This window comes from Oncorhynchus nerka, linkage group LG16, assembly GCF_034236695.1.
Source record: "Oncorhynchus nerka isolate Pitt River linkage group LG16, Oner_Uvic_2.0, whole genome shotgun sequence".
In the NCBI taxonomy this organism is placed as follows: domain Eukaryota; kingdom Metazoa; phylum Chordata; class Actinopteri; order Salmoniformes; family Salmonidae; genus Oncorhynchus; species Oncorhynchus nerka.
Genome location: NC_088411.1, coordinates 47,660,640 through 47,680,305, shown reverse-complemented (window position 1 = coordinate 47,680,305; position 19,666 = coordinate 47,660,640). Strand labels below are relative to the sequence as shown.

General features: G+C 44.7%; 1 protein-coding gene across 3 annotated transcripts in view; it reads right to left on the bottom strand.

Moving 5' to 3' along the window:
• The window catches only part of LOC115126231 (calpain-2 catalytic subunit-like), a 58,077-nt gene extending 39,241 nt beyond the window's left edge, over positions 1-18,836 (bottom strand). For 2 of the 3 annotated variants that reach the window (XM_065002705.1, XM_065002706.1), the window contains exons 1-3: positions 18,150-18,836; positions 12,449-12,518; positions 1,930-2,051 (exon numbers count right to left, since the gene is read on the bottom strand). In XM_065002705.1, the coding sequence (XP_064858777.1) occupies positions 1,930-2,051; positions 12,449-12,518; positions 18,150-18,386 (429 nt within the window). In that variant the 5' untranslated portion in view covers positions 18,387-18,836. The remainder of the gene's footprint in view (positions 1-1,929; positions 2,052-12,448; positions 12,519-18,149) is intronic. The other variant, XR_010459354.1, reaches the window with a different exon arrangement.
• Between the last annotated feature and the right edge of the window lie 830 nt (positions 18,837-19,666).

The window sequence follows — 19,666 nt, the reverse complement described above, 5'->3', positions numbered from 1 at the left end:
CAGTGCGCGAGTCCTGGTCCAAGTGCTCATCTCTGAGTCACTGGGTCCACATGAACGCAACATAAAGTCATTTCCCCAGTCAGATACAGCAATAGTGGCAAGAGGAAATGTCCTTTCTGTGCCAACAAATATTTGCATTTAGTCTACTGATAATGTTACCAAGGCCACGTTTAGCTCAGAAACATTCTGCCCCCCCCGAGTGGTGCACCGCAGTGCTTGAGGCATCACTACAGACCCGGGTTCGACCCTGGCAGTGACCGCGAGACCCTCTCCCAAGTCCGTACAGAAGTTGCAATGATGGGACAAGATATATTTTTTTTTATTGAGCGTTGCAGATAGAAATGCCATGAATAGAACAGACGTTATTCCTTATTCAACATGAGGCAAGAGGCATATTTGTTCTACATAGCATATTTCTATCTGAAGGTTCCAAAACGTAGACTCCTGCTCTGAAAGAGGCCCAGGTTGTCGGCGCTAATAGCTTTCTAATGAAGTGACATGGATGTTCAAGGTTTGTAGCCAAAAACAAATCGTTAACGGTCCGCAAGTAGCCCAGTTTCAGAAGGTCCGCCATACGCTGAATAAATGTAAAAAGGCACGACAGAAAGGAAGAAAACGTAGCGTCGGTGATCTTTTGAGTTAAGATGTTTCCACAACAGAACCTGGATATGAAAAGTGGGAGGGGCTAAGCGAGACTACAAATTCAAAGACTGTTTACTTCACTGTTGTTTTACTATTCAACTTAATGCTGCTATTGTTTTACATTTCATAGAGCAGCCTGTGTTTTTTAACCAGGCAAAAGGGTAACTATAGCAGGCTGGTGGGGACTGGTGAGCTACAGGGGAATCAATAGAGTCGCCATGTGTATAATCGGAGGTGGAGCCTTTCTTCCCACACTCATTGCTTGTCCCCTCTGTAGCTCACCAGCTGATGTAGGTTGTATGTACCAGTTGTCCCCCCTGCAGCTCACCAGCTGATGTAGGTTGTATGTGGTGGTTGTCCCCCCTGTAGCTCACCAGCTGATGTAGGTTGTATGTGGTGGTTGTCCCCCCTGCAGCTCACCAGCTGATGTAGGTTGTATGTGGTGGTTGTCCCCCCTGCAGCTCACCAGCTGATGTAGGTTGTATGTGGTGGTTGTCCCCTCTGCAGCTCACCAGCTGATGTAGGTTGTATGTGGTGGTTGTCCCCTCTGCAGCTCACCAGCTGATATAGGTTGTATGTGGTGGTTGTCCCCTCTGCAGCTCACCAGCTGATATAGGTTGTATGTACCAGTTGTCCCCTCTGCAGCTCACCAGCTGATATAGGTTGTATGTGGTGGTTGTCCCCTCTGTAGCTCACCAGCTGATATAGGTTGTATGTACCAGTTGTCCCCTCTGCAGCTCACCAGCTGATATAGGTTGTATGTACCAGTTGTCCCCTCTGCAGCTCACCAGCTGATATAGGTTGTATGTGGTGGTTGTCCCCTCTGCAGCTCACCAGCTGATATAGGTTGTATGTGGTGGTTGTCCCCTCTGCAGCTCACCAGCTGATGTAGGTTGTATGTGCCGGGTGATATGCTTCCTTCCCACTACTGAACAGAACTGTGTTGCTGCTAATATTAAATTGTGCTTTATGACTGAAAATCTCTCCAAAAACTCTTGTCCAATCCACTTAGTAGTCAAATTTTAGTCACAGAGAAAACTGAAGTTACTTTTGTTTGGTTCTAGTTTTTTCTGGGTCTATTTAGTCACTTACTCTCGTCAATTGCCACTGAAAAATATACTTTCAACTAATATTTTAGTCACTATATTTGTTAAAGTAAATGAACACTGGCCTGCGCACCAAATTGCACACTATTCCCTTCATTATGTACTACACTTTAGCCTAGTTTAAAAGTAGTGTACTATATAGGGAGGCATTTTGGGATGCAGCCAGTGACACCGTCTCTACCTGGAAGTGAAAGATCCCAGCGTACTCTCCACGTCCAAAGCCTTGTCCTGCAGGAACAACCCGGGCCATCACATCTTCATTCAGGGTCAGAGAGGCGATGGCCGCCAGGAGCCAGCAGTCACCTGGAGGGGGAAACAGAGAAGAGAGACTAAGGGAGTGGAGGTCACAGGTCAGAGAGAGAGACGAAGGGAGTGGAGGTCACAGGTCAGAGAGACGAAGGGAGTGGAGGTCATCACAGGTCAGAGAGACGAAGGGAGTGGAGGTCATCACAGGTCAGAGAGACGAAGGGAGTGGAGGTCACAGGTCAGAGAGACGAAGGGAGTGGAGGTCACAGGTCAGAGAGAGACACTAAGGGAGTGGAGGTCACAGGTCAGAGAGACGAAGGGAGTGGAGGTCATCACAGGTCAGAGAGAGACGAAGGGAGTGGAGGTCACAGGTCAGAGAGACTAAGGGAGTGGAGGTCACCACAGGTCAGAGAGACTAAGGGAGTGGAGGTCACCACAGGTCAGAGAGACTAAGGGAGTGGAGGTCACAGGTCAGAGAGAGACGAAGGGAGTGGAGGTCACAGGTCAGAGAGACGAAGGGAGTGGAGGTCACAGGTCAGAGAGACTAAGGGAGTGGAGGTCACAGGTCAGAGAGACGAAGGGAGTGGAGGTCATCACAGGTCAGAGAGACTAAGGGAGTGGAGGTCACAGGTCAGAGAGACTAAGGGAGTGGAGGTCACAGGTCAGAGAGACTAAGGGAGTGGAGGTCATCACAGGTCAGAGAGAGACGAAGGGAGTGGAGGTCACAGGTCATAGAGACTAAGGGAGTGGAGGTCACAGGTCAGAGAGACTAAGGGAGTGGAGGTCACAGGTCAGAGAGACTAAGGGAGTGGAGGTCATCACAGGTCAGAGAGAGACGAAGGGAGTGGAGGTCACAGGTCAGAGAGACTAAGGGAGTGGAGGTCACAGGTCAGAGAGACTAAGGGAGTGGAGGTCATCACAGGTCAGAGAGAGACTAAGGGAGTGGAGGTCACAGGTCAGAGAGACTAAGGGAGTGGAGGTCACAGGTCAGAGAGACTAAGGGAGTGGAGGTCATCACAGGTCAGAGAGAGACTAAGGGAGTGGAGGTCATCACAGGTCAGAGAGACTAAGGGAGTGGAGGTCACAGGTCAGAGAGACTACGGGAGTGGAGGTCATCACAGGTCAGAGAGACTAAGGGAGTGGAGGTCACAGGTCAGAGAGAGAGACGAAGGGAGTGGAGGTCATCACAGGTCAGAGAGACGAAGGGAGTGGAGGTCATCACAGGTCAGAGAGACGAAGGGAGTGGAGGTCATCACAGGTCAGAGAGACTAAGGGAGTGGAGGTCACAGGTCAGAGAGACGAAGGGAGTGGAGGTCATCACTGGTCAGAGAGACTAAGGGAGTGGAGGTCACAGGTCAGAGAGACGAAGGGAGTGGAGGTCATCACAGGTCAGAGAGACTAAGGGAGTGGAGGTCACAGGTCAGAGAGACTAAGGGAGTGGAGGTCACAGGTCAGAGAGACGAAGGGAGTGGAGGTCATCACTGGTCAGAGAGACTAAGGGAGTGGAGGTCACAGGTCAGAGAGACGAAGGGAGTGGAGGTCACAGGTCAGAGAGACTAAGGGAGTGGAGGTCATCACAGGTCAGAGAGAGACTAAGGGAGTGGAGGTCATCACAGGTCAGAGAGACTAAGGGAGTGGAGGTCACAGGTCAGAGAGACGAAGGGAGTGGAGGTCACAGGTCAGAGAGACGAAGGGAGTGGAGGTCACAGGTCAGAGAGACTAAGGGAGTGGAGATCACAGGTCAGAGAGAGACGAAGGGAGTGGAGGTCACAGGTCAGAGAGACGAAGGGAGAGGAGGTCATCACAGGTCAGAGAGACTAAGGGAGTGGAGGTCACAGGTCAGAGAGACGAAGGGAGTGGAGGTCACAGGTCAGAGAGACGAAGGGAGAGGAGGTCATCACAGGTCAGAGAGACTAAGGGAGTGGAGGTCACAGGTCAGAGAGACGAAGGGAGTGGAGGTCACAGGTCAGAGAGACTAAGGGAGTGGAGGTCACAGGTCAGAGAGACTAAGGGAGTGGAGGTCATCACAGGTCAGAGAGACTAAGGGAGTGGAGGTCATCACAGGTCAGAGAGACTAAGGGAGTGGAGGTCATCACAGGTCAGAGAGACTAAGGGAGTGGAGGTCACAGGTCAGAGAGACTAAGGGAGTGGAGGTCATCACAGGTCAGAGAGACTAAGGGAGTGGAGGTCATCACAGGTCAGAGAGACTAAGGGAGTGGAGGTCATCACAGGTCAGAGAGACTAAGGGAGTGGAGGTCACAGGTCAGAGAGACTAAGGGAGTGGAGGTCACAGGTCAGAGAGACTAAGGGAGTGGAGGTCACAGGTCAGAGAGACTAAGGGAGTGGAGGTCACAGGTCAGAGAGACTAAGGGAGTGGAGGTCACAGGTCAGAGAGACTAAGGGAGTGGAGGTCATCACAGGTCAGAGAGACTAAAGGGAGTGGAGGTCATCACTGGTCAGTATTCAAACCTCATTCTGAACATTCCTGATTGACTAATTGCTTTTCATTCTATACTGACAAAATATATAAACACAACATGCAACAATGTCTAGGATTTTACTGAGTTACAGCTCATAGAAGGAAATCAGTCCATTGAAATAAATTCATTAGGCCCTAATCTATGGATCTCACATGACTGGGCAGGGGAGTAGACATGGGTGGGCATAGGGCCACCCACTTGGGAGCCTCAGCCAATCAGAATGAGTTTTTCCCCACAAAAGGGCTTTATTACAGACAGAAATACTCCTCGGTTTCATCAGCTGCCCGAGTACCTGGTCTCAGACGATCCCGCAGGTAAAGAAGCCGGATGTGGAGGTCCTGGTCTGGTCGTACCATAACCCCACCGTCACCACTCTGTTCACAACGTTGACGTCAGCAAACAGCCCACCCATACAACGCCATACACGTGGTCTGCAGTTGTCAGGCCGGTTGGACGTACCGCCAAATTCTCTCAAACGAAGTTTGAGGCGGCTTATGGTTGAGAAATGAACATTGAATTCTCTGGGAACTGTTCAATGGGACGCTCCCTCAAAACTTGAGGCATCTGTGGCATTGTGTTGTGTGACAAAACTGCACATTTTAGAACGGCCGTTTATTATTGTCCCCAGCACAAGGTGCACCTGTGTAATGATCATGCTGTTTAATCAGCTTCTTGATATGCCACACCTGTCAGGTGGATGGATTATCTTGGTAAAGGAGAAATGCTCACTAACAGGGATCTAAACACAACATTTGAGAGAAATCAGCTTTTTGTGCGCAAGGAACATTTCGGGGATCTTTTATTTCAGCTCATGAAACATGGGACCAACACTTTACATGGTGCATTTTATATTTTAGTTCATTCTAATAATTGTACACACACACACACACACACACACACACACACACACACACACACACACACAACCAGTGAAAGCCACCCTACAAAACACACACAACCAGTTCCCTGCCCAGTTCAGTTCCACAGACGATATTCACATTAAAAAGAGAACAGCTGACCTCAGTACAGTTCACAGTCTCAGCATGTCGTCTGTCCCGTGTCTGTCGTCGGGACTGGGACTTGTTTTGGCACACGTTTGTGGACACGATTTCTCCATTAAACCAATTGTTTTGTCTTTAGTTACAGTAAATTAGTATGTCTACTGGGTTGATCAACAATCAGAAAAGGGAAGGAGATATTGACAGTTATAAATGAGTGTTCCTCCTCCTATTACAAAAATACGCCCTGCAGGGGACTAATGTGACCCAGTCATTATAAAGATAACTTGTATGAGACCCTGCAGGGGACTAATGTGACCCAGTCATTATAAAGATAACTTGTATGAGACCCTGCAGGGGACTAATGTGACCCAGTCATTATAAAGATAACTTGTATGAGACCCTGCAGGGGACTAATGTGACCCAGATTGCAGACCCAGAGCTTTGCAAAATATGTGTTATGCAAAATAGATCTGGCGCAGTCTGTTTGTTTAAAGAGCCACGCCTGAAATGATCCAAACTTCCTGCTCTGACTGGGCATCATCACTAGCCTGGATAAACCAGACGCGACTTCAGTGTCTATGGTGAGGCAGTGATTTAACCAATAGTCACACTATTGAATATGCTGACTGACAGTAACACAGAACCCTGAGAACTGATATGTCCTGGAAACAAACACAGAACCCTGAGAACTGATATGTCCTGGAAACAAACACAGAACCCTGAGAACTGATATGTCCTGGAAACAAACACAGAACCCTGAGAACTGATATATCCTGGAAACAAACACAGAACCCTGAGAACTGATATGTCCTGGAAACAAACACAGAACCCTGAGAACTGATATATCCTGGAAACAAACACAGAACCCTGAGAACTGATATATCCTGGAAACAAACACAGAACCCTGAGAACTGATATATCCTGGAAACAAACACAGAACCCTGAGAACTCATATGTCCTGGAAACAAACACAGAACCCTGAGAACTGATATGTCCTGGAAACAAACACAGAACCCTGAGAACTGATATATCCTGGAAACAAACACAGAACCCTGAGAACTGATATATCCTGGAAACAAACACAGAACCCTGAGAACTCATATGTCCTGGAAACAAACACAGAACCCTGAGAACTGATATGTCCTGGAAACAAACACAGAACCCTGAGAACTGATATATCCTGGAAACAAACACAGAACCCTGAGAACTGATATATCCTGGAAACAAACACAGAACCCTGAGAACTGATATGTCCTGGAAACAAACACAGAACCCTGATATATCCTGGAAACAAACACAGAACCCTGAGAACTGATATGTCCTGGAAACAAACACAGAACCCTGAGAACTGATATGTCCTGGAAACAAACACAGAACCCTGATATATCCTGGAAACAAACACAGAACCCTGAGAACTGATATGTCCTGGAAACAAACACAGAACCCTGATATATCCTGGAAACAAACACAGAACCCTGAGAACTGATATGTCCTGGAAACAAATCCAGAACCCTGATATATCCTGGAAACAAACACAGAACCCTGAGAACTGATATGTCCTGGAAACAAACACAGAACCCTGAGAACTGATATGTCCTGGAAACAAACACAGAACCCTGAGAACTGATATGTCCTGGAAACAAACACAGAACCCTGAGAACTGATATGTCCTGGAAACAAACACAGAACCCTGAGAACTGATATGTCCTGGAAACAAACACAGAACCCTGAGAACTGATATATCCTGGAAACAAACACAGAACCCTGAGAACTGATATGTCCTGGAAACAAACACAGAACCCTGAGAACTGATATGTCCTGGAAACAAACACAGAACCCTGAGAACTGATATATCCTGGAAACAAACACAGAACCCTGAGAACTGATATGTCCTGGAAACAAACACAGAACCCTAATATATCCTGGAAACAAACACAGAACCCTGAGAACTGATATGTCCTGGAAACAAACACAGAACCCTGATATATCCTGGAAACAAACACAGAACCCTGAGAACTGATATATCCTGGAAACAAACACAGAACCCTGAGAACTGATATGTCCTGGAAACAAACACAGAACCCTGAGAACTGATATGTCCTGGAAACAAACACAGAACCCTGAGAACTGATATGTCCTGGAAACAAACACAGAACCCTGAGAACTGATATGTCCTGGAAACAAACACAGAACCCTGAGAACTGATATATCCTGGAAACAAACACAGAACCCTGATAACTGATATATCCTGGAAACAAACACAGAACCCTGATATATCCTGGAAACAAACACAGAACCCTGAGAACTGATATATCCTGGAAACAAACACAGAACCCTGATATATCCTGGAAACAAACACAGAACCCTGATATATCCTGGAAACAAACACAGAACCCTGATATATCCTGGAAACAAACACAGAACCCTGAGAACTGATATATCCTGGAAACAAACACAGAACCCTGATATATCCTGGAAACAAACACAGAACCCTGAGAACTGATATATCCTGGAAACAAACACAGAACCCTGATATATCCTGGAAACAAACACAGAACCCTGAGAACTGATATATCCTGGAAACAAACACAGAACCCTGAGAACTGATATATCCTGGAAACAAACACAGAACCCTGAGAACTGATATATCCTGGAAACAAACACAGAACCCTGAGAACTGATATATCCTGGAAACAAACACAGAACCCTGAGAACTGATATATCCTGGAAACAAACACAGAACCCTGATATATCCTGGAAACAAACACAGAACCCTGATATATCCTGGAAACAAACACAGAACCCTGATATATCCTGGAAACAAACACAGAACCCTGATATATCCTGGAAACAAACACAGAACCCTGAGAACTGATATATCCTGAAACAAACACAGAACCCTGAGAACTGATATATCCTGGAAACAAACACAGCAGATAGCCTAGCAGTTAAGAGCATTGGTCCGCTAGTCTACCCTGCTAATGACAGGCCAGTACACTAGTCTACCCTGCTGGGTTAATGACAGGCCAGTACACTAGTCTACCCTGGTGGGTTAATGACAGGCCAGGACACTAGTCTACCCTGGTGGGTTAATGACAGGACACTAGTCTACCCTGGTGGGTTAATGACAGGCCAGTACACTAGTCTACCCTGCTGGGTTAATGACAGGACAGGCCACTAGTCTACCCTGCTGGGTTAATGACAGGACACTAGTCTACCCTGCTGGGTTAATGACAGGACAGGCCACTAGTCTACCCTGCTGGGTTAATGACAGGACAGGCCACTAGTCTACCCTGCTGGGTTAATGACAGGACAGGCCACTAGTCTACCCTGCTGGGTTAATGACAGGACAGGCCACTAGTCTACCCTGCTGGGTTAATGACAGGACACTAGTCTACCCTGCTGGGTTAATGACAGGACACTAGTCTACCCTGCTGGGTTAATGACAGGCCACTAGTCTACCCTGCTGGGTTAATGACAGGACAGGCCACTAGTCTACCCTGCTGGGTTAATGACAGGACAGGCCACTAGTCTACCCTGCTGGGTTAATGACAGGACAGGCCACTAGTCTACCCTGCTGGGTTAATGACAGGACACTAGTCTACCCTGCTGGGTTAATGACAGGACACTAGTCTACCCTGCTGGGTTAATGACAGGACACTAGTCTACCCTGCTGGGTTAATGACAGGACACTAGTCTACCCTGCTGGGTTAATGACAGGACAGGACACTAGTCTACCCTGCTGGGTTAATGACAGGACAGGACACTAGTCTACCCTGCTGGGTTAATGACAGGACACTAGTCTACCCTGCTGGGTTAATGACAGGACAGGCCACTAGTCTACCCTGCTGGGTTAATGACAGGCCAGGCCACTAGTCTACCCTGCTGGGTTAATGACAGGCCAGTACACTAGTCTACCCTGCTGGGTTAATGACAGGACAGGCCACTAGTCTACCCTGCTGGGTTAATGACAGGACAGGCCACTAGTCTACCCTGCTGGGTTAATGACAGGACACTAGTCTACCCTGCTGGGTTAATGACAGGACAGGCCACTAGTCTACCCTGCTGGGTTAATGACAGGACAGGCCACTAGTCTACCCTGCTGGGTTAATGACAGGACAGGCCACTAGTCTACCCTGCTGGGTTAATGACAGGACAGGCCACTAGTCTACCCTGCTGGGTTAATGACAGGACACTAGTCTACCCTGCTGGGTTAATGACAGGACACTAGTCTACCCTGCTGGGTTAATGACAGGACACTAGTCTACCCTGCTGGGTTAATGGCAGGACAGGCCACTAGTCTACCCTGCTGGGTTAATGACAGGCCACTAGTCTACCCTGCTGGGTTAATGACAGGACAGGCCACTAGTCTACCCTGCTGGGTTAATGACAGGACACTAGTCTACCCTGCTGGGTTAATGACAGGACAGGCCACTAGTCTACCCTGCTGGGTTAATGACAGGACAGGCCACTAGTCTACCCTGCTGGGTTAATGACAGGACAGGCCACTAGTCTACCCTGCTGGGTTAATGACAGGACAGGCCACTAGTCTACCCTGCTGGGTTAATGACAGGACAGGCCACTAGTCTACCCTGCTGGGTTAATGACAGGACACTAGTCTACCCTGCTGGGTTAATGACAGGACACTAGTCTACCCTGCTGGGTTAATGACAGGACAGGCCACTAGTCTACCCTGCTGGGTTAATGACAGGCCACTAGTCTACCCTGCTGGGTTAATGACAGGACAGGCCACTAGTCTACCCTGCTGGGTTAATGACAGGACACTAGTCTACCCTGCTGGGTTAATGACAGGACAGGCCACTAGTCTACCCTGCTGGGTTAATGACAGGACAGGCCACTAGTCTACCCTGCTGGGTTAATGACAGGACAGGCCACTAGTCTACCCTGCTGGGTTAATGACAGGACACTAGTCTACCCTGCTGGGTTAATGACAGGACACTAGTCTACCCTGCTGGGTTAATGACAGGACACTAGTCTACCCTGCTGGGTTAATGACAGGACAGGCCACTAGTCTACCCTGCTGGGTTAATGACAGGCCACTAGTCTACCCTGCTGGATTAATGACAGGACAGGCCACTAGTCTACCCTGCTGGGTTAATGACAGGACACTAGTCTACCCTGCTGGGTTAATGACAGGACAGGCCACTAGTCTACCCTGCTGGGTTAATGACAGGACAGGCCACTAGTCTACCCTGCTGGGTTAATGACAGGACACTAGTCTACCCTGCTGGGTTAATGACAGGACACTAGTCTACCCTGCTGGGTTAATGACAGGACACTAGTCTACCCTGCTGGGTTAATGACAGGACAGGCCACTAGTCTACCCTGCTGGGTTAATGACAGGACAGGCCACTAGTCTACCCTGCTGGGTTAATGACAGGACACTAGTCTACCCTGCTGGGTTAATGACAGGCCACTAGTCTACCCTGCTGGGTTAATGACAGGCCACTAGTCTACCCTGCTGGGTTAATGACAGGACACTAGTCTACCCTGCTGGGTTAATGACAGGACACTAGTCTACCCTGCTGGGTTAATGACAGGACACTAGTCTACCCTGCTGGGTTAATGACAGGACAGGCCACTAGTCTACCCTGCTGGGTTAATGACAGGACAGGCCACTAGTCTACCCTGCTGGGTTAATGACAGGACACTAGTCTACCCTGCTGGGTTAATGACAGGACACTAGTCTACCCTGTTAAATAAACACCATGCCAAAGCTCGTCTCGTCTTTGTCAGAAATCTTCTTTGTTAGAGAAGATTTGTAAACGGTTGAGGGTGAGGCTAGTTGTGAGCAAATGGAAAGGGAAGTGGGTCTCATTTCCAGTAACTGGCTCTGTGAAGACTTCCTCCCAGCATGGTAACTGAGCTGGTTTCCATAGAGATATCTCCATATTTTCTACTATACCTCATTACAGAGATAACAACACATCATGTCTTATATTATTATACCTCAGAGATAACATTACATGTTTTATACCTCAGAAATAACAACTTGACATGTCTTATATTATTATACCTCAGAGATAACATTACATGTTTTATACCTCAGAGATAACAACCAGACATGTTTTAAATGATACCTCATGACAGAGATAACACCCTGACATGTTTTAAATGATACCTCATGACAGAGATAACACCCTGACATGTTTTAAATGATACCTCATGACAGAGATAACACCCTGACATGTTTTAAATGATACCTCATGACAGAGATAACACCCTGACATGTTTTAAATGATACCTCATGACAGAGATAACACCCTGACATGTTTTAAATGATACCTCATGACAGAGATAACACCCTGACATGTTTTAAATGATACCTCATGACAGAGATAACACCCTGACATGTTTTATATTATACAGTACCTTAGAGAGATAACACCCTGACATGTTTTAAATGATACCTCATGACAGAGATAACACCCTGACATGTTTTATATTATACAGTACCTTAGAGAGATAACACCCTGACATGTTTTAAATGATACCTCATGACAGAGATAACACCCTGACATGTTTTAAATGATACCTCATGACAGAGATAACACCCTGACATGTTTTAAATGATACCTCATGACAGAGATAACACCCTGACATGTTTTAAATGATACCTCATGACAGAGATAACAACCTGACATGTTTTATATTATACAGTACCTTAGAGAGATAGCAACCTGACATGTTTTATATTATTTATTTATATAATTATTATACCTCATGACAGAGATAACAACCTAACATGGAGGCTGTTCAGTGGTAGTCTAGGAAACCAAATCACCTGTGTAATAACTGATTAAAGCAATAACTGAATGTTATTACATATGCTGTGATCAATCACATTAACTTTTACTATCCCGTCTCCTCCTCACAGCTGAAACCATGGACACTGTTACAAACCGGCGACCCTGTGGTTTTGGTTTTGGTACCGAATATGAAAGTGACTTACCCAAGCCGCCTTGGCAGATGTCGGTTCTCGAGGCTCCACCAACGATGAACTCTGGGCTGGACACCAGCTCCTATTCAGGGAGAGATGACCAAAGCATGAGTAAAACTGTGAAAGATATTACTGAGAATTTCAATAAAATAAAAAGTACAGATTTTGGGGCTTCCAAACTTTGCAACCCTAATTAAAGCAATACGCTAGCTTGGGGGGGAAGAACTGCACAATGAGCTACTAGTGTAGCCTCAGGGGGAATAACTGCACATTGAGCTGCTAGTGTAGCCTCAGGGGGAATAACTGCACATTGAGCTGCTAGTGTAGCCTCAGGGGGAATAACTGCACATTGAGCTACTAGTGTAGCCTCAGGGGGAATAACTGCACATTGAGCTGCTAGTGTAGCCTCAGGGGGAATAACTGCACATTGAGCTACTAGTGTAGCCTCATGGGGGAAGAACTGCACAATGAGCTGCTAGTGTAGCCTCAGGGGGAATAACTGCACATTGAGCTGCTAGTGTAGCCTCAGGGGGAATAACTGCACATTGAGCTGCTATTGTAGCCTCAGGGGGAATAACTGCACATTGAGCTGCTAGTGTAGCCTCAGGGGGAATAACTGCACAATGAGCTACTAGTGTAGCCTCAGTTATTTCATAGAGCACTGCATTTGTTATATTATCTACTATTCAGGGACCAATACATGATTAAAACTGTGTTTTGAACTTTTAAAGCAACTGTCCAGTGTTTCCAGATTTCTATTAAATAAAAAATATATTTTTTGTTACGTTCAAAAGGCTCTCCTGCGAAGTCGTGACTTGCGACATAGTTACCTGAATCGGGTCACATATGACCTAGAATTAATTACAATACGAGTGAAATAGTTTTAATTCCAAAACAATTGTAATTAAGCATGTTTTTAAAAAAAGCCTCTTTTCTGTGTTTGAATGGTGTGGGCGTATACTGGTGATTAAAACCATTCATGCGAGTAGACCGCTGATTGGCTCAGGAGGATTTCACCATAGCTCAGGAGCTCAGGAGGATTTCACCATAGCTCAGGAGCTCAGGAGGATTTCACCATAGCTCAGGAGCTCAGGAGGATTTCACCATAGCAAGCATTTTTTTAAAGTCTGTTTGGGCGGGGGGGCAGTTATTCTCCTATTTATGCTTTGGCCACAAATACGAGTATAGGATGAGTCAACAGCATTATCTGGGTATGCGTTAACAGAATATTAACTTTTAAAAGTCTGATTTTCACTAGACAGTAACATGCATAGTAGATTTGACTAAAAAGATCACCCAATAATAGTTATGAAATAAAAGCACATAGGAAGGAAGAGGGTAGAATGAAGGAAGAGGGTAGAATGAAGGAAGAGGGTAGAATGAAGGAAGAGGGTAGAATGAAGGAAGAGGGTAGAATGAAGGAAGAGGGTAGAATGAAGGAAGAGGGTAGAATGAAGGAAGAGGGTAGAATGAAGGAAGAGGGTAGAATGAATGAAGAGTGTAGAATGAAGGAAGAGTGTAGAATGAAGGAAGAGTGTAGAATGAAGGAAGAGGGTAGAATGAAGGAAGAGGGTAGAATGAAGGAAGAGGGTAGAATGAAGGAAGAGGGTAGAATGAAGGAAGAGGGTAGAATGAAGGAAGAGGGTAGAATGAAGGAAGAGGGTAAAATGAAGGAAGAGGGTAAAATGAAGGAAGAGGGTAGAATGAAGGAAGAGGGTAGAATGAAGGAAGAGGGTAGAATGAAGAGGGTAGAATGAATGAAGAGGGTAGAATGAATGAAGAGGGTAGAATGAATGAAGAGGGTAGAATGAATGAAGAGGGTAGACCGATACACATTAAAGTCATGCACGAGTAAAGGGCAGGGTCCACGATGACCTAACGTAACCTCAATTGTCTCAAAGTCTACGAGTCGATCTGTTGACAGACAAAACAAAAAGGTGTAGGATCAGATGACGAACGCCAAAGTTCCGTCCGAATAGTTGGAGGATGAGTCACCACACCACCCTGACCATGTTCCTGGTTCATTTAGCCGTACGGTAACAGTTTCAATTGTTTTGGATACAAGTGATTCCTTTACGCCCAACGGTCCAATCATATCAAACGGATAACAAGCTTCTGGACACGCCCATCAGACTACTGTGACATCACGGACCCAGGCTATAAAGAGATATTCCCAGTGAGGATTTGTGTTTGATGATAAAGATTTAGATCAGAACAAAGTATATATATATATATATATATATATATATATATAATCTGACACCCTATAATATATATATATCTTCATTATGTCTGATACATATTATAAACAGAAACACAAGTGAGGGAAGAGAAAAGCCCAGATTCTGACTTTTTATAAATAAAATTGAATATTATTTGAAAATGCTGCATAGGCTGAAAACATTAAAGTAAAGGCAACCCTATAATGTAAGGCCTGTTAAGCCTTATGAACCCTATAATGTAAGGCCTGTTAAGCCTTATGAACCCTATAATGTAAGGCCTGTTAAGCCTTATGAACCCTATAATGTAAGGCCTGTTAAGCCTTATGAACCCTATAATGTAAGGCCTGTTAAGCCTTATGAACCCTATAATGTAAGGCCTGTTAAGCCTTATGAACCCTATAATGTAAGGCCTGTTAAGCCTTATGCCTATAATGAAGGCCTGTTAAGCCTTATGAAAAATGTAAGGCCTGTTAAGCCTTATGAACCCTATAATGTAAGGCCTGTTAAGCCTTATGAACCCTAAAATGTAAGGCCTGTTAAGCCTTATGAACCCTAAAATGTAAGGCCTGTTAAGCCTTATGAACCCTAAAATGTAAGGCCTGTTAAGCCTTATGAACCCTAAAATGAACAGTCAAAATCATGTTTCTCTTGAAATGTGATGATATGTGAAGGAAACAACATCAAAGTATGACAAACTGACTGACTCTTCTACATTGATTAAGTTTGATCATAAAGTTACAGTTCCCCCCCAAGTCAAACACTTGGATTCATTATTAAGACCGACAAGGTGACATCACCTTAACTCTCATTTGAATACACCAATTGTAACATGATATTCTCTTAACTCATTTAAATAAGTACTGCCTTGTAACCAACATTGGAGAAGGCGTGTTTGCAAAGGGGCGTGGTTTATATAGCTATGCAGCTTCTCTACTGTTGCCAACATTTGATTATAGGGTGTCAGCAAATATAATTAAAAGTTTACCCTATTCATCTCTGGCAAAGATACTTATAGGTTTCCCCTTTCATATGTGTCTGGTGTTAATTAGTTACTGGCTAACTAGTTCTTCATCTGTGTCTGGTGTTAGCTAGTTACTGACTAGCTAGTTCTTCGTCTGTGTCTGGTGTTAGCTAGTTACTGGCTAGCTAGTTCTTCATCTGTGTTTAGTGTTAGCTAGTTACTGGGTAGCTAGTTCTCTGTCTGTGTTTAGTGTTAGCTAGTTACTGGCTAGCTAGTTCTCTGTCTGTGTCTGGTGTTAGTTAGTTACTGGGTAGCTAGTTCTTCATCTGTGTCTGGTGTTAGCTAGTTACTGTCTTGCTAGTTCTTCGTCTGTGTTTGGTGTTAGCTAGTTACTGGGTAGCTAGTTCTTCAACTGTGTCTGGTGTTAGCTAGTTACTGGGTAGCTAGTTCTTCATCTGTGTTTAGTGTTAGCTAGTTACTGGGTAGCTAGTTCTCTGTCTGTGTTTAGTGTTAGCTAGTTACTGGGTAGCTAGTTCTTCATCTGTGTTTAGTGTTAGCTAGTTACTGGGTAGCTAGTTCTCTGTCTGTGTTTAGTGTTAGCTAGTTACTGGGTAGCTAGTTCTTCGTCTGTGTCTGGTGTTAGCTAGTTACTGGCTAGCTAGTTCTTCATCTGTGTCTGGTGTTAGCTAGTTACTGTCTTGCTAGTTCTTCGTCTGTGTTTGGTGTTAGCTAGTTACTGGGTAGCTAGTTCTTCAACTGTGTCTGGTGTTAGCTAGTTACTGGGTAGCTAGTTCTTCATCTGTGTTTAGTGTTAGCTAGTTACTGGGTAGCTAGTTCTCTGTCTGTGTTTAGTGTTAGCTAGTTACTGGGTAGCTAGTTCTTCATCTGTGTCTGGTGTTAGCTAGTTACTGGGAAGCTAGTTCTTCGTCTGTGTCTGGTGTTAGCTAGTTACTGGCTAGCTAGTTCTTAATCTGTGTCTGGTGTTAGCTAGTTACTGTCTTGCTAGTTCTTCGTCTGTGTCAGGTGTTAGCTAGTTACTGGCTATCTGGGTCTTCAGTCAGCATGCAACAAAAAGGGGGGGGGGGTAGTAGTTGTTCAAAACTCAGACGCAGTTGTCAAGTCAACACAACTATCAGTGCTGCTGTAAACCGTATCACAAGAGAAATGCCAAACTCCAGATGTATAAAAAAATATATATAATTGATGCAATTTCAATGTTGTTTGAGTTGCTTTGTGTATCACCACGCCGGTCTTTTCAAACTTCCTGGTAGCCATGAGAGAGACGTTCTTGTCTGTTGTTCTTGCCATAATATGGACTTGATCTTTTACCAAATAGGGCCATCTTCTGTATACCACCCCTACCTTGTCACAACTGATTGGCTCAAACTCATTAAGAAGGAAAGAAATTCCACAAAATAACTTCTAACAAGGCAGACATGTTAATTGAAATACATTCCAGGTGACCATCTCATGAAGCTGGTTGAGAGAATGCCAAGAGTATGCAAAGCTGTCATCAAGGCAAAGGGTGGCTACTTTGAATAATCTCAAATATAAAATATATTTTAATTTGTTTAACACTTTTTTTGGTTACTACCTGATTCCATATGTGTTATTTCATAGTTTTGATATCATTATTATTATTCTACAATGTAGAAAATAGTTTTTAAAAAGAAAGAAAACCTGTTGAATGAGTAGGTGTGTCCAAACTTTTGACTGCTATTGTACATATAAACATACATGAATCTGGCAGCGGAAAACAATTGAGAAAACTAACCAGAAACATTTGAGGTATACATCTTGTCTTGTCCGCATCGTCCTCGAAGATAAAATGTGCAGCCGGGAAAACTTATTTCCTTGAATTAGACATTCAAGTTTTTCCTTCATCTCATCAACCCAGAATAGTTCTTGTTTTCTTTGCAATATTTTTTTTAATCAAACAGTACAGCTCATCACATAAAGAACTATCAAATAAAAAGTAAATTGTCCACCTCCCCTAAAATCACACACAGTACATAGTCCCTCTTCTTCATCTACGTCATTGAACATACCTACTTCAATTACCAGAGGCAGTATACTGGTTCTCAACTGGGTATACAAGGACGTTTGGTTTCTGGTTAGGTGAGAGGTGACATAAGGTTCTGGATCATAGCTGTTTTCGATCTGGTTGTTAAGTTCTGAGTTTTGGTTTAAATCCGTTTTCTTTAGGGTTGGTTAACTTGTGTTTGATCATATTTACATTGCATCCTAACTTGTTTCTGTTGTAGATCAACTTCCCGTGTATAAAGTTGGTCTGTTTTGTTTGGTATACGGTTTTATCAAATATTTAGTTATTATTTTTTTTCCAGAGGTAGATAACGCTTTGGTCTATTTTGATCAATACAAATCCAGCCATAGAGCAGACATTTAACTTGTGCTTAAAGGCAGTAACTTACCCCAGGTCGTTTCCTAGATAACGCTTTGGTCTATTTTGATCAATACAAATCCAGCCATAGAGCAGACATTTAACTTGTGCTTAATGGCAGTAACTTACCCCAGGTCGTTTCCATTGCACACCTCTGGTTTTGGAAGATCTCGGTCCGAGCTCATTGAATCCCAAGGACGCGGGTTCGGCTGGAAAAGTGGCATCCGTGAAAAGTGAACCTCTACTCAGACACTCGCTCCTGAGAGACTCGAAGTCTTGGTTTAGGTACTTCGACGCATTGGCATTAGTGCCAAATCCTGCGGCCAAAGCCCTCTTCTTGGCCAACGTTGATGCCACCCCAGCCATTGTGCAAGTCCTTTTCCTTCTCCTCTGTCGGGTCGGGTGGCTGAGTGCGTCGACACAGTGAAAAGAGGAAAAGAGTTGGGATGTGTTTCACTGGTGGAAAAGTCTAAATTCCTTCTACGCCCCTGGTTTTTCAGGCGTGGTCTGTCTGCCTCTTGACTGCAAGTCAGTGCGAGTTTTTTTTCTTCCCTCAACAATATGTACATAAGATTTCTGTTACCGGAACTGTTGCTTCTACACAACGTTTACTTGTTCAAAAGTATTTAGTGTGAATACGAACACTTTTTAGGCATATGTATCAAACAATCAACCACTCAATGCATCTGTTTGAGTATCATAACGGGGAGGATGAACATAAACTCTCTAGTCTTAATAACCCGTTTGAACCTGACGCATCAGTCGTATCTCCATACAGGTAGACAGACAGACGCAGTTGAGAGGTTGGTGTCCGGTAGACGCCCTTCTTCCCTACGACTTGTGAGAGCCAGTCTGACCTGTGTAGATTTAAAATACTTCTGCGTTGATCGGAGAAAAGATGGCCACATGTTCAGGGGTTGGTCTATTGATGTTGTCTTATGATAAAGGGAAAATAACGATGAAACGATGAAAATGAAACGCTGTGCTGCTGCACCGGTCTGCCTGTAGTGTGTTGGGGAGCATCAACGGGGGGGGTTTGTATGTGTGAGTTGAGTACGTTCATATAAATGGTTGAAGGTGATTCCGGTCTTCAGTCTGATTTGTCGTAAAGATGCAGTAATGAAACACAACACTGCGCCTTTAGTCCAACTCCTCTCTTTTGCACACGATCACAGTAGGCAAGACGTCGCGTCTATATCAGTACAGTGCGATTGTAATGTAACGTACAGTATGAAATGTAGAGGCTATAAGCACAGATAATAACAAGACATGTTCATATAGGCTCAGGTTTAGCCAGACGTTACAGACGCAGGAGTTTTATAACCCGTCTTTGGAAGTGACGTGCACTTGTAAAAATAGCGTCAAAATAAACTCAACACAACAAAAACACACGACACGACTAATAGAAACAATGTCCATCAATGAAAAGTTGTGCTGCCCTTTACAGTCCAACTCCCCTGTAAAGTAACAATGAACAACGAGAGGGGACATGAGTAGCCATGCTACCCCAATGACAACATGTACAGTAGACAGTACTATAGCCAGCTAGCAGGTAAAGCATACATTAACAGATGTAAAGTTCATAAATGCATTAAAATACATGAATATCCCAATATGCAGTTAGAATACGATACAATGTCAGCAGC